We start from the raw sequence: 27,181 nt of genomic DNA on the forward strand, positions 1-27,181 counted from the left end.
GGGGGGGGGGGGGAAAATCAAAGAGACCATTCTTGACAAACTGGCTGAAGGCAATTTCCTGAGGGATAGCCACCACAGGTTTATTGCAGGCAGGTCTTGCCTGACCAATCTCACCTCCTTCTATGACCAGGTGACATATCACCTGGACAAGGGAGAAGAGATTGACGTCATATCTTGATTTTAAAAAAAAGCTTTCCATCTAGTATCCCATGATGGTCTTATAGAAAAACTGGCCAACTGCGGTCTCGGCTACATCACAGTCTGCTGGCTGGGGAATCGGCTTTGAGGTCAGACCCAGAGAATGGTAGTTCATGGAAGTCAATCATTGTGGTACGCCATGACCAGTGAGGTTCACCAAAGCTCCACCCTTCGACCTATTCTCTTCAACATCTTCATTAATGATGTTGACATTGGAGTCAGAAGCGGACTGGCCAAGTTCGCTGATGACACTGCGCTCTGGGGTAAAGCATCTAGACCCAAGGACAGGATGGTGATCCAGGCTCACCTTGACAGGCTCAGAAAAAATGGGAAGAGAAAAACCTGATGGCCTTCAACACCGAAAAATGCAAGGTACTCCACCTTGGGAATAAAAACCTGCAGCATGCTTATAGGCCCAGCAGTGCTACACTTGCTAGCACCATGGCCGAAAAGGATTTGGGGGTCACGGTTGACCACAAGATGAATATCAGCTACCAGTGTGATGTTGCAGCCAGCAAAGAGAGCAAAACTCTGGCTTGCATCCATTCATGCTTCTCTAGCAAATCCCAGGATGTCATCCTCTCCACTGTACTCGGTATCGGTGAGGCAGCTCCAATACTTCATCCAATTCTGGGCTCCGCAATTTAAAAAGGATGTGGAGACGCTTGAGAGTCCAGAGGAGACCCACACGCATGAACAGAGGTCAGGAAAACAGGCCTTATGATGAGAGGCTGAGAGCTACGGGACTCTTCAGCCTGGAAAAGCAAAGGCTCAGGGGGGGCCTGGTGGCTGCCTACAAGTATATAAGGGGTGTACATTAGGATCTGGGGGAACACCTGTTCACCAGAGTGCCCCATGGGATGACAAGGTCAAATGGTCATAACTTCTCCAAGACTATTTCAGGTTGGACATAAGGAAGAACTTCTTTACAATCTGAGCCCCCAAGGCCTGGAACAGACTGCCACCAGAGGTGGTGCAAGCACCTACTCTGGACTCGTTTAAGAGTCAACTGGACATTTACCTTGCTGGGATCCTGTGACGCCAGCTGACTTCCTGCCCTGGGACAGGGGGTTGGACTTGATCTTCCAAGGTCCCTTCCAGCCCTAATGCTTATGAAATCTATGAAAAAAGAGATTTACTCCAAAAGGTACTTACAATCCGAATGTCATCTTCATAACTAGTAACCCGTTTATAGTATGGAGAACCTGAAAGAACTCTCCAAGCAGATATCCCACAGCTTGTGGCTTTAGACACTCCATCTTCATCAGTTTCACAGCCACCTACAAGCAACAGCCTATAAACACAAAAATTCTCGTTAATGAAGACAGGTTTATCTTTGGTACTACTCAAGCGTTAGTAGAATTACACCATGGATCAATTTCACTCAATTTATTTTACCTATTCTAATGCCATTCCAATTGCATTTAGTTGCTTGTTTATTAAAAATAGATTACAAAATGCAAAACAAGAGAAAAAGCAGCTTCCTTTATTACAAGTCATCAACAAAGTCTAAATACAAAATACAAGTTTCCTTATGTTTGGTGGTATAACCTATGTATCAAATTACTTTGTTACTGTAGGTTACTTTACTACCAATATCACCACAAACACTAAATGCTATTTTAAAACATTTCCCCAAACATGTTTGTACAACAAACACCAATTATCACTGTCGATAGCACTTTTTCCTTGACACTGATCACAAGCTGGTTGTATTAATTAGCAATTTACTATCAAAAGAAGTTTGAGAACACAGTCCCTATGCTCGAATGTTTTGTGCATCTGACATTTAAATTTGAGTTTAAATTATTTATACATAACAATCTAACAATATGGGAAAAATCTGGACGGCAGTTGTATATCCAGATTTGTGTTACTGTTGAAAGATTCTGCCATCTAGTGACTAAGTGTATAAAAAGCTTCTATATTTATCCATGCTTACGTGAAAACATAAAATGCATTTTAACCACGTAAAGCAACGACACAGAAACAATGAAGTTTATATTTAATCGATGTAATAGTGAAGAACACCAGCCATTTGAAAATCATAAGCTTTTGTTAAATAATATTGGAATGATATTCTAATAATACTGTTCTAATGAAGAAACATACCATTTAATTTAAAGTATGTGTTTAACACTCCTTAAATGCTCAAAAATATCTAACAGATTGGATATATAAATAATTCAGTTGTAGTCTAACACAGCAGTGCTCACCTCCAGCCTGCAGAGCCATGTCATCCAGCCCGTACGTCTCCCCATGGGTACAGATATTTGTCAGTGGGGGAGTGGTTTACTTGCCACATGCATGCTACCAAATTTCCAGAATCATGATGTGGGGCGGTCTGCAGGACAGGTGATGCAAGACTGTACCATAAATAAGGCCAGCATGTGGAGTTGTTCTGTAGTCAGATGTAGCATGTGGGGTCACACCAGTATGTGGCTGGATGCAGCACATGAGGCCAGGTCAATGCACTGGATCACACCCATGAACTGATTCCACACACTGACGCCATATGCACAGTCCAGCCCACAAACAGGCCCAGCACCATTTATCCAGTCCATGGGTTCGGATAGGTTGAGCACCACTGGTCTAACATACTGAACTAATCACCACAAACAAGCCTCCTTTCACTTTTATTACTGTCTAATAGCTCAATTCGAAGCACTCTTTTTAGGCTAGATATCCTAAAAATAAATTATTTTAACGTTTTCTGGGTTGAACTTATCTAAACTGTTAAGATAAAACTTCACAAGCATAAACTATATTTCAGTCCATGCTGAAGTAGGCTTCACCTTCAAGAAGTTAGCACAATCAACAATAATTGCACTATGCATTACACAATAGATCAGGGTTGTCTAAATAGTGATCTGCGAGTAGTAGGCAGTTCACAGCAGGTTAAACTGCACCCCCCCAGACTCCCACCCAACCAAAACTCACCCCATTACTCTGGCTGCAGCAGCAGCCAGGGGCTCCAACTTTCCCTTCCTGTTCCTGCCCCTACACACCCAGAGGGGTAAGCAGTACAGCATAGCTCAGCACAGCCTTCAGTGCCAGGGAGCCCACAAGTTCGGTGCCCGAATAGCATGGTACAGTAAGTGCTCGGAGTCAGGAAGCTAAGGGTGAACACCAAGGCACCTGGACACACAGTGCAGAAGGAGAGCAACCACAGTGGTGGTAGTGGTAGTGGTAGTGGTGCGGGGGGAGGAGGGGTTTATGGTGCAGCAGGGGAGGCATGTAATGCAGAGGCAGAAGGGAAGGCACATGGAGCAGGGGGGATGCATCTGGAAGCTCAGTGCACTGGGGCCTATGGCACCCCTACTGGTGCAGTCTCTTCTAATGTAGCCCAAGGGGCATGTGGTCTCAGCCACATTGAAGCAGAACAGTCCTGCAATAAAAAAAAAAAAAAACCACACACAACACTGTCCCAGCAGTTCTAGTCCAATAGCAGGTTTTCATTCAGAAGCACTTTGAAAAAAAAAAGTATTCATTTGTAAAACGAGCTCTAGCATGCCACAGAGCTTGTGTAAGAATAACATGCTATTTAATATCGTCCGCATCTCCCAAAAGACAGTAATAGAAACAGACATTCATCCTGCAATCACAAGTACTGGTTAAACGAAAAAGGAAATGGATGGACCACACTGTATCCCCTACAGTCCACTTCTCTTTCTTTTAACTAATGGGGAAAGCAAGCTCTATTGTCATTGACCTTTTGTGGTGGACATCACATTACAAGTGCCTGAACATTTTATATCTTGGGTCCATTAGTCTGAGCACTTCAAGTAAACTCAATAGCTTCAGCAGCTTCTAGGGCAAGACAGATTCTTCTAACACACTACCAACTCATACAAGGATTTAGGGCCCAAGCTAACTCCCACTGAACACAGCAGAAAGCCTTTCATTGACTTCAGTGATATTTTAAACAGGCCCTTTTAGGAAAAGCACATCCTGTATAGCACCTGAGTAATTAATGTTGTATGCTCCTTTTGGCTATTAGATACAGATGATGGGCCGGGTATATTATACAGTAACTGCAGTCCTTAATGGCCCATATAATGAAGCAGAAGCCACTGTTATTCAATATTTGAAAAGGAAAAAAAAGTGCATCTCTGATAAGAACAAAAGCAGTACGACAAAACTGAGAATATATCTGCTTTCCTCTTAAGAGATTTATGACATTTGTGAATTTATCTTATTACCAGTACCTAAAGCTTGGATTAAGACTGATACGAAATTCAGTAACTAGAGAAAATACTTTATACTTTAGCAATGTAGTGGAAGATTTTACTGTAAATAATACCTTGCATTACACATCGAATTACACAAAGCAATTTTTGACACAGAGCCATCAGATTCTTGATCAAACTCCTCAGTAAAGACTCCAGGCTGGACGTGGCACTGAAGTGTTTAAAAATAACTCAGAACTCATGCTTTGCATTTCTGAATAATAGCCTAACAATGTACAATAAACATGTTAAACCATTAGTCTGGTGATTACCTATTTTGCATACTATATTTATTCAAATATAAACAACCCTAAATATAAGACAACCCCTACCCCCAATAATTAGATTGTATACGTGGAAAATGTATAAATTTGTTATAATTTTCCAGGTATATAATTTAATTTTGCCTTGAATTTGTCACCCTCCCACTGCTACAAAAGGGAAAATAAATCTGGGGAATAGCTAGCCCCATTGCCCTCTGCCCCCCGCAACTTATTCCCCCTGTAGTCCCTCCCCCAACTCCCTCCCGTCAGATCTGGCGCTCCCTGAGCGCATGGAAAGTGCAAAGTTGAAAACACTGACCTGGAAATAAACATTCTTGTAGTAATTTGCCATAGATGTAGTTCATCCAGAACTGATGCATTTTACCATTTTTGAAACTACTGCAAGTTTTAGCACAAGTACTCCAGAAACACACTTTGTAACAGCACTTTTATACCTACTTAAAAGGGAATACAAACCATGCATGTTATTAGTCTATACTCAAAGGACTCATAATTTACCATATAGTTAAGGCCTAATTTAAGTGACAGGCCCAACTCACTAGTATCCCGGCCCAATCATGGCAGGGGCCACCATTTTCATACCGAGATCATGGCGCATGATACAAGTAATCACTCGGGGAGGGGGGGGGCACTCATGTTGCAGCATGCCTGAAACCTAACAGACCCAAACCCACCCAGCCAACCCCACCCAGCATCATGTTGCCCACAGCCAACAAAGCACTGCGAGGCGGGCAGGGTAGCTGGAGCATAGGTGGCATCACTCACACCCAAGGGAGCCCAGCCTGGCTGAACCTGCCTGGCATCACAGGGGCAGTGGCTCAGCAACACCTGCAGCCAAAGAAGGTTTGCAAGGTGAGTAAGAGGGCTGGAGCACAGGCAGTATTACGTGCATGCGGGGGCCCACTGCCCCTCAGCCTTGCCTACTGCTGGCCCCACTCCTACCCCTGCTTCACTCCGCTCCGCACACAAGAGCCCTGCTTAGGCAGTGCAAACACTTGCTGGTGCCCCCATCTTTTTGGAAGAAAATGCCACATAATATGGCTGCTTGGAACTCCCCAGCAAGCAGCTGTGTCATGGCATTTCCTTGCAACATGCATTTTTCATGAAAATCTCTTAATTTTGCAATTCTGAAAAATGCAAAATTGCAATGTAAACCAAGCCCTACATATAGTTCATTGGGCTGGGCCCCATCAGAGTCAATGGCATTTCAAGCCATGGTAACCTCACACCTCAGCGCTGCTCCGTATGCACGTGCGCTCCAGAAACCCCCCACAAAGGATCCATGTGCTAATTAGAATCACTATAATTGGACCCAGGTATTCTTGGCATGAGACCTAGTATCCTCCAAAAAATTCATATGCAGATGAGGCACAAGGCAACATGGTCTGGTTACACCTCTTGAAGGCCAGGGCAACAATAATCATCATTCATGAGGGATCCTGGTTCTCTCCAATTTAAAATAATCCCCAATTTTCAGTTTAAAAAAATGTAACCCCAAATCCACATTTTTCCTTGATTTAAATAAAACACCAACAATAGATATAGATATAGTAGTGTTTAATTTTAATCATGGAAAAATGTGGATGAAAGATGTATATGGCATCTGGTCTCATATGCTCAGTATCTTGTTGATACTTAAGTAAACCTATTTTGCCACGCAAACAGACACACAAAGTTCATTCAGGTGCACCAAGTCAGGCACTCAAAAGTTGGGAAAAAACATTCTAGCTGCCTTTGGTGAAATTTGTCTGCATGTCTAAGAAATACAAGAACATAAGAACGGAAAAAGATGATTTTCAAAGTTTATAATCCAGAAAAACCTGAATAGAATATCATTGGATAACTTAGCACTGAGTGCAAGACATAGGAGGTGTCAGTGCCTCTACCTGGTACTGGTTAGACTTCATCTAGAGTACAGTGTGCTGTTTTGTGCTTCACACTTCCAAAAAAAAGACACGGAGAAGTTAGAGAGGATCCAGATGCAAGCAACAAAAATAGCAAAAGCCTTGAAAGACAAAAATCACACAGAGGGAAGTTGTGTAAAAGTTCCTTAAACAGGGACATAATCACAGTCTTCAGATACCTAAAGTGCTGCCATACAGAATAGTGAAAACACTTGCAGACAAGATTGGTATGCATCTGTATTTCGCATATGCATGATACTATTAAGATGCTAGGTACTATTAAAGGAGTTCAACACGCACAAAGATTGAATAATCTCGCTTGATACCATGCAACTAATAATTTGTTGAAAAGTGTTTGCAAGATCAATGTTATGCATTTTACTTCTCTCAAGTAATTTATTTCTTCCGTCTCATCCAAATCTCTGAAAAGCTAGTTCCACACGCATACAATAGATTGCTCATCTTGCTGCCTAGTAAAAAGTGGTACTGACTGTAAATTTAAAACAGCGCCACAATGAAATATGCAAGTCAGGCTCCAATAACAGTGGCAATGTATCAGTGCAGTGACTGGGGCCCGTAAGTCACAAGAGATCTACTGTACAGCTGTCACTCACTAATAATCACAAGGCAGATGTCACAAGCCAACAAAAGAGTAATCTATTTACAACCATTTATAACTTACTCAGTCCACTGGCATTTCACAAGTTTTCCATTAGCTTAGCCTCACCATGCAAAAAGTCACAAAATTAAACATCTCAATGGTAGCAGAGGCCTGAAATTCGATTACAATTGACTGCCTTCTGTTGCCAGAGGTGAGTAATAGCTAAACAGTAGCATGAAAACCAAAAGGGAAGAGTTGCCAATAACAGAAACAGCAGCAGAAGCTCTAACCCTTCCCAAATTAGCTTTTAAAGCCTCCATCCAAATAAATCTTTTCCCAGACACTTTGGAAAAACTGTCACATACAGTGCAACATATTTATAATTTAAAAGGTTTCTTCTCAGGATAGATGAAATTCAGTGACAGCTGGAATGAAGCTGCTACATCAAGTTAGACAAAAAAAAAAAACACAACAACCTTCTCCCAAGACAAAAAGCCTTCTCTTAGGATTAAAAGAAAAATATTCATCATGGCAGCGCACACTTAAAATTTTAAAAAGCTCTTTACAAAGCCAGCAAAATGCAACAACAGGGGCAAAAGCTATTAAGATGACCAGAAACGATCCCTGAAATACTACTATCAAAAGAACCCCAAAGCTCTTTTGAAGGCCAGAGAGGCAGCTTGGGCCTGTTTATATCTTTTCTTTTCCCCCCTTGGACTGGACAAGACGCTTAAAATACTCAACAGGTAGCCTAAGGCTGCCAGTAAATCAGGAGTCCTTGAGTCAAATACACTTAAAAGTTTTGCTTCATTTTTATAGTCTGCCTAAGCCAAGACTATGCCAATAGAAACATAAGATTAAATGCACTTTTCCCTACTCCCCACCAAAAAATTATATCAAGAACTTTGTGCAAGAAAAACCGATTATGCAATCTCACTACTCATCCAATACTGAAGATATATACAGAATTTTACAGCAAGTAAAAGTAATGCTTTCTCATGATCTAACCAAAAAGAACTGGACATTGTAAATTAATGATGCTTTCAAATATAAAGGCTATTAAAGAGCTGCCAGAATAAAACTACCTATATAGACTCAGCTGCTAGACAAAAAGGACTATAATCAGCAAAAGAATTTGCATGGCTAAGATGCATTTAACTTCCATTTTACTCAACCAAGTCTCAAAACCCCATGGCAGTTGCTGACTAACCCTAAAGTACACCTACATCTCAGCTTTTAACAATATGGTACCCCAGGGCAGTATTCTCCACAGCCCCAGAGGTAGGTGCCAAGTCTCCTGAAGGAACAAGATTTAAGAGAGACCCAGTCTTCAGCATTTCTTCTGCACTAGCTTAGGCAGCTCCTACTAAGTGTGCTGGCTTTCACAGATCCAATTTTGTGAGATCTGTATCAGGCCTGTAGATTCTCTTCCTGAGTCAAGGATATCGGTTGTAGTTGTGTTGGTCTATGAAGGCCATAGGCAGAAAAGTTTTTTTGGGCAAATCCAATGTCTTTATTAAACCAACTCAAAGAGTTGGAAAAATTCTTTGCATGCTTTCAGGTACAAATACCCTTCGTCAGGCTAAGGAAGTGTCTGCAGTTGGTCTGTGCTCTTCCTGGATGAAATAGTAAAGCAGCCAGAAGCCAGTACGCACGCGAGAAAGCCAGTCAGTGAACATGTAAACTGAGGTAGTCATTGGGTGAGAGACAAGTGTGGGGGAAAAGGGGAATGAATATGGCTGGTAAATAGAGAGGTGACCTGGGGAGTTAAGAGTTAGGCAGGTTATAACGTGTCATAAATCCAATGTCTATATTTAGTCCAGTAGGTTGATAAAGTTCGTAGGCTTGGGTAGGTAACTGGGTATTTCTGTCTTTGATGGATTTTTGGTGCGTGTTCATTCTGTTACACAGTTGTTTCGTTTCTCCTACATATTTTCCATCAGGGCACTTAGTGCACTGGATGAGATATATTACATTTCTGGAGGTGCAGGTGTAAGATCCAGCAATGTGGATGGTTCTGTTGTCCCCCTCCCTTCCCTTCCCCCATCCCCCACCCCCGGCTTAGTTGGCTAACATTGTATCTCCTGTAACCTAGTTGCGTTCCCCTCCTCACCCCCACCCCTCTATTGTTAGTCCCTCGCTCAGGCGATCTGTATTTCCCTACCAGCTTTGTCATCTTTTTGGATTCCCAATCCTAAACATTTACTAATTGTTGGGGTGGTGGAGATGTGTTGGCAGGTTTTATATTTCTTGTTATGGCATCATCTGGATCCAGTCTGTGTGTTTTGGGCCATAGGAAATTTGCTTCTGATGATGAGATTGGCGAGGTTTGGTGCTTGTTTAAAGGATAGGCCGGGTGGTTCTGGAAAGATCTCTGTAGGAACTGGGTTGTCTTCTAGCATGGGTTGCAATTGTTTAAGGATTTTCCATATAGGTTCCAGGGAAGGATGATACATAACCAGTAGTGCGATTCATGGGGGTTTTCCCTCTACACTGCAGCAATTCTTTGCAGGGTATCCAGGTGGCTGTTTAGAAAGTGCAATCTCTCTCTCTGGAGGAGTGTCCTTGTTAAGTGAAAGCCTTTTTGAGATTGGTAAGGTGACAATCATGGGTTACAGAGTCAAGCATTTGTCTAAACACTTTGACTCATTCTCCCTCACTTCCCAAACCAAATACTATTTATAATATATGCATAACATAGCTACATAAAGGCCATCATCTTATCTACCTGTTTCAGGTCATATCCAGTCTCATACACTGCACTAAATGCATGAGGGTTGGCTCAAGCCCATTGCAACTTTCAATCTCACTCTATGAACAGCTCCTATCCCAACCAACCGGCATTCCGTTATGCATCTGACTGCCCGAACCCAACCCCTCCATCTTCCTTTGCAAGCTACTGACTCCACCAATTCTTCCATATTTATTATATCAAAGAAAACTGGAGATTCCTTCCACCAAAACAGAGCCACAACAATACAAACTCCTCAAAAACTATAAAGCTTAGAAGGAACCAGAGTTCTAACCTTAGCAGATAACATAGGTCGCATAATCTTACATAACGATCCCTGCTTCTAGCCCACAAATTTGTGATAAAAGAAGTTTATATCTTGATTCAAGAATAGGCGTCTTTTATCCTAGTGATAAAGCACTGACAATTATAGGCATTTCAATAGTTAATTACTATCACTGTTAAAAAGTTTTCTGACTTCTAAGCCACAGTCCTTGGATAATAAAAAGGGACAAGAATGCACTGTTTGTAGGTGTAGTCATTGCTTTGTAGAGTGCGTAAGTTCTTCCACATTAGACCATAACAGTGACTGCCATAGATTGCAGACACACGCATTATTATTTTAAATATTTTTTTCTATCAGACTGGCAGATCAAAAAGTACAGATTGTGTCAGTGCACAAGAACTAGAAACTGCAACAAAGCTCCAATGTTCTCACACAGCATGCAAGAAAAGATAAGTAACATTTCTTCAAACTTTCTCCACACTGGGTGCATCTACACATGCCATTAAGGCAGCGTAATAAACTCTGAGGCAGTTCATGCTACCCCTGGGTGCAGCGTCTTCACGTGTGCTGGAGACTACAGCACTTTGCGCTGTGGCAGAGCAGCCCCAGGCTGGCAGGAGGCCTTGCAGGTCAGCCCCAAGCTCCAGGTGGTGGCATCAAGCAACAGAGGGGCTGGCAGGAGCCAGAGATCTAGCCCCCAGCTGGCTAGGCTGACTGGGCACAATTAACATGCTCAGTCAGCATCTACACATTTCAGCACAATGAAGTACTCCACCTTGACAGTACTATCTTACAGCAGAGTTAATTAGTTTACTGCATCCCTAATACCAGCGCATGTGTAGGCTGTGAAGCTTTACTGCAGAGCTAATTAGTCAACTGCAGTAAAGTACATGTGTAGATGCACTCACAAAGTAACAAGACTAGTATTTGTGATGCATAGTTCTATTTCTCCCATTTTCTACCCAAGATAAAAATTATGCAGAGATATCATTTATTAGCTGTGCTTTGTGCTTTTGTTACTAGCAGAAAGATCAGAGTGTCTTATAGTTGGAATGGAAAGTGGTGAGGTTTGAGTTGCTTTGTGGTGCCTCTGCAAGTTTCCTTCATTGCCCAGCACTGACCCCTTGCGAAAAAAATCCAACTCCTTTATAAAAGCTACTTCTCATCTTACATCATATTGCTCCACTGTGACTGAGAAATTCCTAACCACAGTCCCTATTCTAAAGATAGAGATGATCTCTGAGGACAGAACACTTAGTTACATCAACGCTCCAGAAAAGACAAGCAGAGGTTTGGTTTATGGTATCCAGAAAGATCTTGGGGCATTCATGCATTTCATTTATTCCTTTTCAATTCTGGAAGATGAAAAGTTAAATTTAAAATTTGGAGGAGAAGGATGAATTACTCCCCCTCTCACATCAACAACCCATTTTAACAACTAGATGCATCACTGCGCTCAGCCCCAGTATTTGATATTATATCCAAAAGTACCAGATAAGCTTGGTGCATCTATTGACACTATTATCCATGAAACTCTTACGTTCCCACATTTCACAGCCATCTTTTGATATTCTAAAAATCAAAGGATTGACTCTTAAAGAAAAAAACTCTTGTGTTCTTAAAAATAGCCTGCAATTACACAGCAATATTGGCATGCGATTGCATGAAAGAGGTAAAAAACAAGCCAGTAAGATATCAACAGCTTAACAAAATAAAATGTAAAAATTAAACAAACAGTAGACCATAAGATAGATGTTGGTAGTTATTTCATTTTCTATAAGCTTAAAGTAGCCATACAGGACCCTAAGAATTTTATTTACTAGGCAATTTTTAACTCAATAGGCTCCTTTTAAACCTTCTCATTTTATTGGATTAAAAAAAAACAGTGCAACTCCAATAATCAGCTTTGTTCACGCATTTTGAACTCTGTGTGGTGTCAGGAGTCAGAAACCTTCTGATACTAATAATGAATACAAAAGAAATTAAGAGGATAAGCCTGCACACCAGGTCAAAGTATCAACTTCTTCATGCTTTTCAAACCCAGAGTTACACAACCTTTAAAATGTCTATTTGTTATTACTACTGAACATAACATTCTTTCTACTCTTCCAGATATGGTGATTTTGTTATTATGATCATCTCTAAATGCTAACATACAAGTTGTCTGAACTATCCCTTTGGCAAAGGATATAGCACGTTTTCACCCAAGGGCACTCATCCCCTACAGAATATGAAGTGGGATTTTTTTGTGAAACGGGGGAAGCAACTTCCATAAAAAAAAAATTCCTGTAAGCTTTCCATAAAACAGCCACAATTACCAATATTCTACTTAGGAGATACTCCAAACCACAAAAAGCAACAGACAACAGTCTTCTTCCTTTTTCTTTACATTAATATCCATCAAATTAAAAAAGACTCAGACCAACCCACTAAGGTACCCTGGGGGCAGAAGATGAATAATTTTACAACAGAAATGGTTTCATCTCCGAGGTGCTTTTCTATGCATAGATGTTCTGACAAGATTGTTTTTGTGCAGCTAACTGCAAAATATCCATAGCTTCTATTACTCAACTGTCAAGTCGATTTCCCATTTTTATAGATTCTATAAAGAACTAACCCATTCCTTTAGCAAGAAAAAAAATATATACTAATGATGTAATTTTTCCAGAACTGACTAGAAAATGAAACAGCCACAAATACCCATGTAAGAATGGGATCTGTCAAACACACTCTTAAGTTACTGTATTAACCAATACTCTTCCCATAATAAAGTAAAATTCTGAAGTTTTAAATCAAATTTCAGTAATGAAGCTGGCAGTAAGAAAGATGGCTTTTGTAAAATTTGGAAGCCAATATAAATGTCAAGAGTAAAGTAGCCCTGAATGAGGCACAGAGAGAGCAGGCACCATATAAGCCCCTTCACACAACAAGGTTTTATAGCCCTGACTTACCGTCACCCTGGAGTTCTGGAGGAGGGTGTCAATTGTACTGAACGTGAATTGCATCAGGTTACGTGATGTTAACAGATTAGGCAGGAGAAGTAGAGCAAACCTCTTTCTAACTATGGGGAGGATTAAACACCAGTATTCCCTCCCCTCCCCATCCCCTGTCAGTTGTGCGGGGCAGGGGTGTATAACCCCCAGCCCATGAGACAGATCTGGCTCCCAGCCCCAAACAGGTCCACACCAATCCCAGTGTGCAAAGACAGCACAGAGCCCCAGACCCTGATCCCTGCATGTGAGGCCAGGTGTAGACAGCATGGAACCCAGTGGAGGTGCTGCAGGGTCCCAGGGCTCCAATCCTGGCAAACGGGACAACCACGAGAGACACAGTATCGAGTCAGGCATCCACATGGGGTATAGGGTCTGATCCAGCCCAAGGATGGGTCCCACACCGCTCATTTGGTTCACTGAGCCAAGAGGCTGGACACCATTTGCATCTAAAAGTTAAAACACCAGTAAGGAAAAACCAACTCTCCTTTACTAAGGAAACAATACAGAACGTCTCACTGGACACACATAATCAGAAAATAAGTTCCCAGCACCATGACACACTGATCAACTCTTTACTTCACTCCAATATGACTGAACAGGGAAGGTGAATCCTAGTTTCCATTCTGCAGAATACAAAAATCACAGCATTACATTTTCTGGCAGATTAAAAAAGGAAATATCAGCCCTCATCTTTCTAGGAAAAGAAAATTGTGGACTCTTGATTTTAGCTACAGTCACTAAGGAGACAATGAAAGGAAAATTAGCTTTTTAAAAAGGCAGGGATTAAAATATAAAAGACAATATTATCAGAGCAAATGTACTAAATACATTTAAAAATAGGAAAAACAAAATTGGGAATCTGCCTCCTACCCTGCATAAATCCAGTACAAGAGAAGCTGATTAGCCTGTCTTTCAAGGCCACTATCTGTGCCTGACATTACAAAAAAGCAGCATCGAACTTACACTATCAAAGCCTGACAGGTTCCCTCTACGCAGCTGTCAAAATTCAAATCAACAAAAAAGGTATGCATGAAAATGTTCCAAAACTGACTCTGACACACTACAACCTGTACTTTTGGCACGAGTTTGATGTTACTCAAACAATAAAGGACACAGGGTTGCTGTGTGCTATATTTGATCATTTAGAGCAACAGTTTTGACTTAAGAGAAATCTTGTCAGCAATATTTGTGGTAGTTGAGATAATATTGTTCCATCTGATAGAAAAGTAGGTTGGTCTTTATGACTTGTCCCATGGCAAAGAAAGGAAAAAAAAGCCTCTCCCAAAGAAGTATACAGGTTGACATCCTGAATTAGCCCAAGGAAACATCATGGTGAAAGTTTTGGAATTTCACTACCACTAAATTTCAGCTTCACTGGCCATGCATATGGTGAGTTCTTTTGAAATGCAGAGGACTATATCACTGCATATACCAAGCATGATGTACTAAGGTGCCACCAGATTACTAGGTTCAATTCTGATCACGGACAGATGTTTTATGCTCAAGTGAGCTTTTTGACACCAACAGAATATTCCTAGCTTACATCAAGATGAGCAAAAGGAAAATCAGACACATTATTGCTCAAAATTACAGTGGGAATTTTGCCTGAGTATATTTTCTAAAACACAACAGTATCTGTTCCTCCACTAAGGATTAAAAGAATAATTTATAATATTGTATGGTACTATAAAGTGTGTATTTATAACCTCCCTCTCCCATTACGGTCATATTAACTAGGGCTAGGGCAGGGGGAAAACACACACAGACACACAGGGAAGAGACAGAAACTAGTGCAATCCCATTGAGGTGTGAGAAATACAGGTTCAACTTCCTTCTCAGGTAAATTCAGAGTAGTTTTTTCACATAAGGAAGTATTTCCCAAACTTTTAATACCTAGGGTACACTTTTTTCTGAATTAAAATTGCACACTACACACACCAGTCCGCAGGCCAGTTCCAGCTGTGTGCAGCTGGCCTGGCCAGAGGCTCAATGCAGCCCATTTTTCATGGCACATTTCTTCTGCTCATCACAGCACACCCTTTGGGAATCACTGACATAATGTCCCTCTAAATCACAAGCTTGAAACAAGGTTTCCCACATTCCAGAGACTGGGTAATAACTCGCCAGGTGCAAATTAGAAAGTAGAATTATAGCTCTCATTTCAAATTTTTCTTTAAAAACTTGTTTCATTCCTCAATGTAAGAAAAACAGATTTCAAAGGCTCTCAATTTTAGTTTCACAAAATGAAAATATTTTCCAATTCGGAGTCTCAGGTCCATCCTGGATATGAGAAAGATCTCCATTGCAAAGAAACCATCCACAAAGTAGTCTGGGCTTTTAAAAGGAGTCACTTGCCAACACAAAAAAAAACACTGAAAACATTTCCTAAGCAGCTCTTGCAGTTACACAATCTGAACACTGGTTATGCAAGTAGGGATCACAAGCTCTACAAAGTGCCTCATTCTCCTAAGCCTGCAATCACTCCCTGTTTCTGAAATTACTGTATTATACCCACATCAGATGTCATTTGGAAGGGTAATTTTTCCCCAAAATTACCCTTCCAAAATTGGGATGCATATCTTAAGCTGATTTTCTGTCCAGAATAGCAACGGTGACATTTCTATTCAGGGAGTGCTGATAGAGTCAATTGACTTCATGGCTCATTAGAATCTGCTCGATTCCTCCTAAATGCTTTTCACTCAACAAGTGTTAATGACCCACTCGCCTTTTCAGTGATCTTGATGTTCCACTTATGAATTGAACCTTTCTTTGGCCATTTTGCTGAAGAATCTGTAATTTAGCAACTCCTGCTCTCTTTTCCATTTCACAGCCCTGCAGGCTGTTTTTAGCTCTGCCCAGATACGCCTAGTTAGAGGGGATTTGATAAAAAGTCTTCATACACCTGAAGGGTGATTACAGGGAACACACAGATGGGTATTTTTCTCTGGCTGTAGGGGACACAAGTACTCAAGCTTCCGCAGGGAAAATTTAAGTGAGAGGAGGATCTTTCTGACAATGCTGATGGTCAAGCAGTGAAACAGGCCACCTGCAGACATTGTGGAATCTCCACCTTTGTAAGTTTTCAAGAGGAGGCGATACAGACACTTGCCTGGAACGGTTTAGTCAGGGATCCTCCTGTTTTGAGCAGGCGGCTAGACTAGTTGACCTTGTGAGGTCCATTCCAGCTCTGCTATGGAGTCCAGTCCAGCAGCTACAGTTCCAGCTTTTGGCAGAGCAAGAGCAGCTAAGAATTCAGCTGTGCAAGGGTAAAAATTGTAGATTTTGCCTCAACAGGAAAAGGGAAGGTGAGAGCCCTGAAGATATGACACTGTTCTTGCAGTATGTGCCCATAACTCTGGGGGGAAATAATTCTTTGTCGTGCCTTGCCAAAAAAACCCAAGACGTATGCTTCACTTGGGGGGATAAAGTACATGAGAAAATACAGTAAGAGGGTGGAGCTTTAACACACCTCCATTATTCTGTGGAAACTGTCTTCATACTCCAGTTGCCAGTACTGAGTCAAAATTAAAGTGGGGCTACTCTGTCCTATTTCATTCAGGGGTTATGGGTCTTCGTTTGTCACAGAGTAAGAGCAAGAATGGGTACAGTCACTGCAAAGCAGCTGAATCTCAGTAAGTCACTGCCTTGTCTATTGTGGGCACAGGTCTTACTATGGCTCAGCTTCAGGAACTTACCAGGCTTCAGACTGCTTTGCAATTGCTATCTCTAGGTCTGCTCCTAGCCCACAGTGAAATCAAACCAGGCTTACCCCAAATGAAACAGGGCTTAATTTCCCCAGTTTTCCTTACTGCAAGGTAACTGTACATACAAGAACAGTTTCTGAGCCAACAATTAATAAAGAGTGGGGACTTGCTATACTTCAATTGCCTTGGAAACTGTTCATCTCTCTGCTCCTTCCCTGCAGGGAATGGAAGGTACAGGGGTAAGCTATCCTCTGGGCTAAATTGCAGGCACAAGTGCAATTACTACAGTGCAGTTGAGGTGAGCTACGTTCCCACTCCTGTTAACTACAGGCATGCAAACAGCAATAACTGTGTTTACAAACTTAAAATTAACCCAACTGTAACCAGAAAAAAGTCCAAGAACCACCGATTTATAACCCTTCTCTTCTAAGGGACCCTTGATACCTTTGTTATTAAATAAGTTACAGTAATTTATACTCCCACTTTATACAGAAATATATCTAGGAAAGAAATAATGGTTCAATGGTAATTTTTTGCTTGGACATGGGAAAATATGTTCCTTGGAAAACTCACTTACCAATGTTCTGTAACCAAATTAAATTATGTATTACTTCTGAAATGTATTTTATTTCAAAGTGTTCACCTAAATAACATTATTTAACCAGCTTTGTAAACACTTCAAAGTTACATATGTTGGTAATAATGTCTAGCTTGCCAAAAAAGCTACAACGGAGTTTTTCATTAGAACAAGTTACATATCTTGCACATACTACTACTACCATCATTTCACATGCAAGTTAGTAGGAGCTTGGCCTGCAATTATTCTATATTGCCTGACACTTTTTAACCAAGATGGATTTATAAGTAGCCCTAACTTTCTCAAAATGTTCAAGTGAAAAAAGCAAGAGAGTGAGTGAGCACAAGAGCAAACGCAAGACAGCATGAAAGTATGTGAGAGCAAGAAAGCGCTTGACAGCGAGTGCATTCACAAGAGCAAGCAAGCTAGCAGCACAATCCATACATGCAGATTTTGATCAGCAGTCAACTTTTTAGGCTGCAGGCCAGAATGACCCTAGCACCCATCCCAGTCGGAGGTAAGCGGGCACTAGGTAGGACACGGCTACCAACACCTCTCCCTGCCTCAGCACAGGGGAAGCCCCTGCCGCCAAACCCCCGCCATCTGTGTGCCTAACCCACTGTGTTGCCAAGCCTAGCTCTGGATTTTATTAATTTGTTATATGTGTACATGCACACACACCATTAAATCACAACACATAACAAACAGGTTATTAATTACTCTGGGTCTGAAGGAAAAACTAACTATTGAATATGAGCATAATAGGTTGTTGTAAAGAAAAACTAAGAGTAGTAAATTTGAATCAAGTATATTGAATGGCAGAATTTCCTATTTATAAATGAAAGCTAAAACTTCTAGAACTGGATCCTAATAGAAAGTTTCTTGTTGGGTTCTATTTTAATACCAGTTTAATAATGATGTATAATACAAACCCTGCAAACATTCATGCATCTAAGCAGCTCATTATGAGTTCAGAAGTCTGCAGGTTCAGGCCATAATGAACACCGGGAACAGCATTCTCTTAGCCTGAGAGAGTCCAGAGAAAAGCCACACGCATGATCAGAGGTCAGGAAAACAGACCTTACGACAACAGGCTGAGAGCCATGGGGCTCTTTAGCCTGGAAAAAGCGCAGGCTCAGGGGTGATCCAATGGCCACCTATAAGTTTATCAGAGTAACCACCAGTATCTGGTGGAACGTTTGTTCACCAGAGCGCCCCAAGGGATGATGAGGTCAAATGGTTATAAACTCCTGCAAGACCGTTTCAGGCTGGACATAAGGAAGAATCTCTTTACTGTCCAAGCCCCCAAGGTCTGGAATAGCCTGCCAATCAGAGGTGGTTCAAGCACCTACACTGAACACCTTCAAAAGTAAATTGGATGTTTATCTTGCTAGGATCCTATGACCCCAGATGACTTCCTGCCCTTTGGGCGGGGGGCTGGACTCAATCTTCCAAGGTCCCTTCCAGCCCTAATGTCTATGAAATCTATTAAATTAGTTCCACTCTGTATCATGAGCTTGGATGACGTGCTAGCAACTTTCAGAAAAAATCTTGTACAAATACATTCAGTACACACAAGTTATTCCTACTGGTATTCTGTCATTCTAACAGTACTCACAGTTAGCTAAAAAGCTTACCTGTGCCCAGGATGATAAACCACTGTTGTTATTCTATGGGCATAGTGGCTGCTAAAGCGAAAATTATGGCTCTCTTGGTAACATTGGTTTGTCCCAACACTAGAGAAGAAAAGAAAAAAAATAAATAGGACAATGTGTTTGATATGGGGTGGGGAGGAAGGGGTAGTACTTTAAAAGTTTGTTCTGAAAAAACACCGCTATCATCCAGGTTTAATTTTACCTTACAAGATAACTTTTCAGTTCACCACGATAGTCGACAACAAGCAATTCAGCTGACCATTGCGCACTAGTTTTGTATTCTAGAAAGATCAATCCAGCAATAGCATAGCTCAGATCTCCAGGAAAACTGGTCGACTTTTATCCAGAAAAGACAGAAAGTTTCAGTTATTAAAAAGCAGCTGAAAGTTATCTTTATTATAAACTGCATCAAGCATAAAAAGGCACTGAAGCTGAACAAACAAAAATAGGTCTTATATCGGGGTTGTCAAACAGAGGTATGCATACCCCTAGGGGTATTTGGGAAGGCCCTAAGGGGCCCTAAGGAGCGCTGCCACCTCCCACCCCATGTCACTGCCTCCCAGGAGGAGGGCTGAGAGGGTCAAGGGCAGTGGCACCCCTTTGCGGGCCAAACAGGCACCGCCCGGCCAGCTGGACACGGGGGGTTAGTCCATCATTTTTTTTGTCCTGAAAGCAATGACACAAGTTTACTCATTTTAAGTTCTAAAACAATGTTATACAGGAAACACTCATCATTTCAATATCACATAAATCGAGGTATCAGATACTTTGAAGCTACTGTCACTGCCCAGCCAAAAGAAAAGGTTTTTTTCATATGGGTTACAATACAGCCAATTCAAAATACAGCTGCTTTGAAGTCTGAAGCTGTCTTCTGGTCCGCTGGACGAGAAAAGCCTTGTTACATACTTTATCTATAATTAAACCGTTGCCAGAATTAACACGTCCTCAGTTGTGAGAATCAACTAGAAAGTTGACTGAATGCAACCTGCACTGCGTGCCCATAGGGCACCTTGCACAAGAATAAGGCCCATACTGGGCAAATACACCAGTGGGAACCCACCACAGGGCTAGCTTAGTGCAGCCCATCCAAATAAAACATATTACCTATTGTACTTGGTCCCCCAGTACAAATTCTTTTTTAACTTATAATGAACTACTATGTCAAATACATTTCAATTTCCTCTATACTACCACAGCTGAGCCACACCTTTCTTTCCCATCTCTAGTTATTTTTGTTTCTTCACTAGCTTTAAATGTCTGAACATCAACAAATATCTATGTAGATGAGAGGCTTTGTCACCTCCTCTCTCAGGCTGTCACATGTGACTGGTGTGGCCAGGCGGCCCCACACTTCATCTGCAAGAGCACCCAGTTATAGTTGCAAGTAGAGTGCTAAATAGCGCACAAATCATTTTTTTTTTGAGAGGGGGAGGAGGGGATATCTGGAGTACAGACACATACTGAGTAGTACTAGGTTGTGGGGTCACCAAGTTTTGAAACACTGTTGACTCTGCTGGAGCTCAGACCTATGAACCATATTGGAAATCAGGAGCCTTTTAGCTTTGGACTAATATCTCATATAGCCTGCCCTCCTCACTTTGTTCTCATCAGTTAATAAGGTCTGCACATGGGTAAACTAAGTCTGTATGTACCCACAGGAATTTCCATATGTTTATTTCAATCCCGTTTATTTCAAAGTTGGTATTTTTTGGTCCCCTGCATTTTGAATTAACAAGGTTTTCCTTGTTAAAGCAAGCTAATAGTGTTAATTTTCTTCAAGTAAGAAGGTTTTTGTTATAATTCCTGTTGTAGCAGTATCACCATAGTGTGCGTCTGAGTCTAAATATGAACAGCGCAATGATAGGCCTGTTTATGAGAAAACAACACAGAAAGTTTAGATGCCTCTGCAGGAAGTGACACTTGTGTTTTATTATCAACGTGATAATATTATCACGTTGATAATAAAACACAAGTGTCACTTCCTGCAGAGGCATCTAAACTTTCCGTGTTGTTTTCTCTGGTAAGCCGTAGTTTAAGACAAAACAATGATCAGGAAAGGCACATTCTATTCATTTGCTAAACATAGCTCGGTTTAATCGACTGTGACAAATACTCCATACTGTACCCAAAGTGAGAGTAAGAAAAGTCTCATACAAGTTCTTGCACTAAGGTACTCTGCTACTAAATCTCTAGCAATGAATAGGCAGGGGCAACTATATGCATGTATATAAACTTGCACACAATTCTACCACATTAATTTTGTATTAAAATGAAGAAGGCAAATACCAGTGGAATGACCAGAAGCTCACTTCCCATTAGGTCAAACACTCTCACAGTTCCAGTGCTTTCAGCATAGGCTAGCAGTGTGCAGTCATGACTCCATGCCACTCGCCTCCACTGTGGGTTAGGATCTTTTGGCACTAGGCAAAAGGAGAAAAAAAAGAAAATTAATTGGAGGGCAAGAGGCATTTCATCGGTTATCTTATAAACTATACTTACTAATTTCCTCAACTGTAAATTTGAAATCTGAATTACAACATGAGTTTTGGTGGCACACATAAAAACGTTCTTCTAAGTCTCTGCCAACAAACCTGTTAGATAACAGGAAAGACTTTCTGCCTATAAAGGATGGTTAAATACTTGAACAGATGACCTAGAAAGCTTGTATAATCTCTGTAACTGGAAGTTTAAGTACAGGTTAGACAAACAACTGTCTAGGATGGCAAAGATGTGCCTAACCCAGGCTGGGTTTTGGACTGGATGATCTCCTTATGTCCCTCACAAGCCTACTTTTCCATGATTCCATCCACACACTCTCAATCCTGAATTCTCCAGGTCTCGTACAGTTACAATCTTAATCTTAACACTTCCTCATCATACTGATTATGTAGGTAGGAATCTTTTAAACTTTTTTAAAGTATAAAAAAAGTGGTGGAAAAACAAAACAAAAAAAATGCAAAAACCCCGTTTCAAACTTCCTAAAATATGTACAGAATATTTTTATAGCCAGACGTGTTACAAAAAACTAGTCTAAAGACTAAGTATATATAAGAGCAGAATACTACTATTGCCTCAATATAACATCCTTTAACTTCCCCACATCACAGATTCAAGCTCAATATGGTAATTGGAGCAGGAAAGAAAAAGGAGGAAAAACAAATAGTATCAAAGTTTTTAGCATAGATATTTCCTCAAAAGACAGCTGTGTAATCTCTAAAACCCATTAAGAAATAGTACCAATTAACAAAAGTCACTGCTATTGAAAGTTTGCCTTCTTGTATACCTTGACATTTTCCAATAATGGATCCAAAGTCATCTTTTGCTGACCTATAAAATCATAAATAAAACATTAATTAACTATAATGTTTAATAAAGAAAAAGGAAAATACCACAGAATGTATAAAATAAGTGCACACTGTGAAAATCTTGTGCATTTAACTCTCTATTCAGTTAGCATTTGATTCTCTCCTCAAAATAGGCAATGTGGCTTAACATAGAAGACAATTTTAGCATCTCACTTCACAATCCGTAGACAAAACTCTTCCCATTTGTAGGAGAAATCAATTCCAACAGATTACAGTTGCATTTGTGAAATTAGATTGGTAACCATAAACTTGGGCTCAATTTCTTTTCAAGCTAATATTTCAACAACAACATAAGACTGCAAACAGATTCAGCTACACTGTAAGAACGCTAAAATCAATTTTATGCTCCAAGACTTGACATTTATGATGTTCTTGGCCATTTTGATCATAACAGTTTTCACACATTTGCTTCTCTTTTACATATAAATAGTAAGTCTGACCTTCTCTTAAGTAATAGATTGTGTGAAGCATGTAAACAAATTCAATCAAGATGCATTCTATACTTAAATGTGATGGTTGCTTTTAAACTGGTAAATAAAGTTTTTCGCTATTGGCAATTTTCCCCAGGAGGAAAGGAGGGAGCAAGAAAAAAAAAAAAGTCTTTACCTTGTTCCACTGAAAACTGATTTCTTTATACAGTACCATATATACACAAGGTGCTCATAGCTAAATAAAATGATAGCTTCGTCCCCAAATCCAAAATACCAACTACTCCTTTTTCGTTGTACAAAATTACTTTAGTGGGAGATGCGAGGACAAAGATGGCAAAGAATGTGAACTATGCTTAATGCAGTCCAGGCATTTTATTTAATTCTCAACACCCTTTTTCCCCCTAAATAAAATGCACACTAATACAGTATCAAGAATTAAAGAGAAAAAAGTGGGAGGGTACTGCTTTGAGTTACAATACATTCTAAAACCATTTCACATATTACGATGTCTAATATTTGTTCTTTTATAACCTGCCTGTAAAAATACACCTTATAAATCACTAAGTCCACTTTAGCAAACTACTCCACGAAATTGGTTGTGAAATGACAGATAATACCAAGTTACCTGATTTCTACACACTGGTCTTGAACAACTGCCAGCAGTTTGCCATTGCTAAAAAGGAAAAACATTGTTTCATGTGAAAAATTCAATAAAAACTTGCTCTTCTGGAACAGAGAAGAAAGGGAAAGTTCAGGGCTTCAAGTACCAGTCTGTAAACCCATGTTTTAAGTTTTGTTTTACATAACAGATTGAAATACTGTAATTTGGGTGATGTCATTTATTACAAAATACTGCTCAGCATCACAACTCAGCACTCTTAGTGGATTCCATGTATCAGAAGCTGCATCTTACTAATGATAAACTTATTAGCATAGCATACACAAAATTAGTAAAAAAAATAAATAAAAAAACCCAACATGTACAATGGCAGTTCTATGAAATATCGAAGTCAAATGTTGCAGTTGGATACTTTCAGAGGTAATATTATTTGCACCAGCTCAAACAGGAGTTCGGTTATCACATTCCAGGGTATTAGCTAATCATGGCAGAAGCCAGGAAGTGAATCCCCATTCCTGCCACAAATATACAGAGCATCACAAATAATCAGCTGAATTTCTGGTAGAAGGCAGAGATGCAAGCTTCTCAAGCACCAGGAAAAGATCCTTGCCTTCAATCAGATACCAGTTGGACCATTCATCATACGCAATATGACCAATATTGTTTGAGGATCAGAACAAAACATGTTAAGCAAAACCAGTATAACTTTATTTTATCTCACTTCATCATTCATTGTTGTTCCATATCTCTTGAATAAAAAAAAAAGTTTGATTTGCTGACTCAACTACAAATTACTGTTCTCACTTTAAGAATATTTCCACAAATTTAGGGTCAGACATAAAAGATCAACTATTTTCATTTCCAACTGACTTCAGGAAACTTGAGGTCCACCCACACATTGCAGGTTCTAGCCCTTCAGTAAATAAAGCCCTAACAAGTCATCCAGCAGATCCCCAGCTAAAAGATTTATCCCATCACCAGCTTTGCTGGAAAACTGAGATCACATTCAGGTGCAAGCTAGACCGAGCTACTAAAAGCTTCCAGTAGTACAACATGAAACAAGTTTGGTGTGTAAACCTAAGTGTCTTGGTTGAGACAGCTCTATCAAACATGTATTTGAGGGCAAGAATGGTACCAATGCTAAGTCTCTGCTGCTTTTATTTGAATGTAGATGGTTCCGAGTATGACCTCTTTCACATTGCAGAGCTTTGCTGTGATAATTTTACCTCTACCTCCTTCCATTATAGCCTAGTTGGGGCACATAACAAATGTTTCTATTTAATTGGGAACCTCTATTCTGTTCTATATATCCATTGCAGCAAACCTGGACCATGATTTATTCTCTGTCCCTTCAGCCCCTGGCAGACATTAATATAATTGTTCAACTGGAATCAGAGGAATATTATACTTGATCTCAAAAACTGTACACCATGCCACTCCAGACACGCCAGGCTCCTTGCCAGCTGGCAACTTAAAAAGACAAAAATGGAGTCTAGCATAGGGGAACCAGCTCAACCACATTTTAGACTCCCAAGGTGCCATGAGTCTGACATCATGGAGCCTCTCTCTGATCTCAAGCTCATGCCTGCTTTTTGAGGACCTAGGGTAGCATGATCCTAAAATTGGAGAAAGACTTTAAATCCTTTAAAATTATTCTGTTCTAAGGTTCCAGGACAGTGCAAGGCTGAGACTGGAAAAATGCTTCTCAATCTCAGGCCCACATTGCTCTGGATCCTTAAGCTTGGGATTCAGCTGCACACCCACTTTTTTAAAAGGTCCCAGGGCATGATGAGCTCAACACTGGGGAGGGGGCCCCCCATCTCGGGCTCTTCAGCTGGAGACTTTTAAAAGACTCAGTGCAAGCCAGAAGTACTTCTACCCTTTTAACATGCCAGCTTTCTGAGCACTGCTCCTAGAGAGCTATATATCATATGTTCAAAATTAAGCTTGATAGAAACCAATCACAAAGGTATTTCACGTTGAAGGAGCTCTAGTTGTTAAACATGGAACATCTTTGTGGCTGGTTTGGCATTTTACTGAGTCTTAAACATTTTATGTATGCGCCTTGTTGCTATTTATTGTGCAGTTAACATCTGGCAAGGGCCTTCAGCTTCTAAGATTACTTTAAAATGATAGCTAGTTTAACAAATTTAAAGGAAGTATTAATACAGGAGTTACTATAAAGAACAAAATAACTACTTGTTTATCTCCTACCATCATCAGCATAAAAAATGTTACATCTGTCACCATGTGCAACTCAAGCATCAACAAAGAACATAGAAGGATACATTATATGCCTCTTACCTTGCAAGCACGAGATGCCAGTTGATTTGCTTACTAACTAGGCGAACAAGTCCAGTAGGGAGAGAAGACTTTGCAGGACTGAAATTCAAAAGACATTTAAACTGTGATTTTTTAAAAGGAAATCTCAGAACAGAATCTATGCAAAATGCATTTTAGTTTCAAAAGCCACTGTCAACCTAATTGGGTCTACAGAATTCATTTACTGTTATTACCTAAAACTTCTTTTTCCCCTCCAAGAAGTAAAGATTCAATGGCTACTAAGCCTTTAAAAAAAAAAAAAAAAAAACAAACATATTTTACAAGAAAATACATGCTTCAGCCTGTACACAACCCTGCCAATGGATGCAGCAGATTTCTATACTTCTACCCCATCAGTTCCCTTGATCTGCTGGCAACACTCTTACATATGCAGCCCAGTATGCCGTTAACCTTCTTGGCAACAAGGGCACACTGTTGGTTCATGTTCAGCTTGTTGTCCACTGTAACCCCCAAGTCCTTTTCTGCAAAGCTGCTGCTTAGGCAGTCAATCCCACATACTGGTGCATGGTAATGTTCCATCCAAATGCAGGACTTTGCACTTGTCCTTATTCAACCACACGAAATTTCTTTTGGTCTGACCCTTCAATTCATCAAGGTCTCTATGAATCCTAGTACTCCTGTCCAGCATATCTACTACTCCCCACAGCTTGGTGTCATCTGTAAACTTGCTGAGATTGCACTCCATCCCATCTTCCAGGTTATTGATGAGGACACTGAACAAAACTGGCTCTGGGACCAACCCCTGGGGCATTCCACTTGATACCAGCTGCCAACTAGACTTTAAGCCATTGACTACTAACCTCTGAGCCCAATAATCCAGCCAGTTTTCTTCCAACCTGTATTTTCTTAGCTACATCTCTTTTAAAGATGCATCTCTTTTTAAAAGAACTACTCTCAAAAGTTATATTAAATTGCAATTTAAATTTAACAAAGATGCAGTTACAGCAAAGATACCATACCCCACAATTCTGAGGTTCCTCTCATTTCCCTTTCTTCTTGAAATAGAACTCAGTCTTATGTTGTGATACACTAATGTTCTAGAACAGCGGTCCGCCATGTAGTGCACAGGAGACCTCCCCCTGCCCCAGCAACTGGTGCCTCCTGGGTCTGGAGGAGCACCCAGGGTCCCCCCCTGCGGCTGATCACCGAGCTGGGGAGAAATGTGGGGGGCGAGGGGCGTCCCTCGCACTCCTGTGGGACGCTCCATTCATCCCAGCATCAGCGTGTTCACAAGCCATGCCTGGTAACTCAAGGTATGTAG

The 27,181-nt window shown here is 40.6% G+C and overlaps 1 protein-coding gene across 1 annotated transcript in view; it reads right to left on the reverse strand.

Annotated features, from left to right (window-relative positions):
• NBAS (neuroblastoma amplified sequence) overlaps window positions 1–27,181 on the reverse strand; it is a 457,208-nt gene that overhangs the window by 408,983 nt on the left and 21,044 nt on the right. Inside the window, exons 4-10 of the mRNA XM_019520763.1 lie at window positions 25,882–25,959; window positions 23,584–23,631; window positions 22,446–22,489; window positions 21,449–21,582; window positions 19,365–19,498; window positions 19,145–19,243; window positions 1,354–1,492 (exon numbers count right to left, since the gene is read on the reverse strand). Coding sequence (XP_019376308.1) covers window positions 1,354–1,492; window positions 19,145–19,243; window positions 19,365–19,498; window positions 21,449–21,582; window positions 22,446–22,489; window positions 23,584–23,631; window positions 25,882–25,959 — 676 coding nt within the window. The remainder of the gene's footprint in view (window positions 1–1,353; window positions 1,493–19,144; window positions 19,244–19,364; window positions 19,499–21,448; window positions 21,583–22,445; window positions 22,490–23,583; window positions 23,632–25,881; window positions 25,960–27,181) is intronic.

The sequence above is a fragment of the Gavialis gangeticus genome, unplaced genomic scaffold, assembly GCF_001723915.1.
Source record: "Gavialis gangeticus isolate Ggan-Ray unplaced genomic scaffold, GavGan_comp1, whole genome shotgun sequence".
Lineage (NCBI taxonomy): Eukaryota > Metazoa > Chordata > Crocodylia > Gavialidae > Gavialis > Gavialis gangeticus.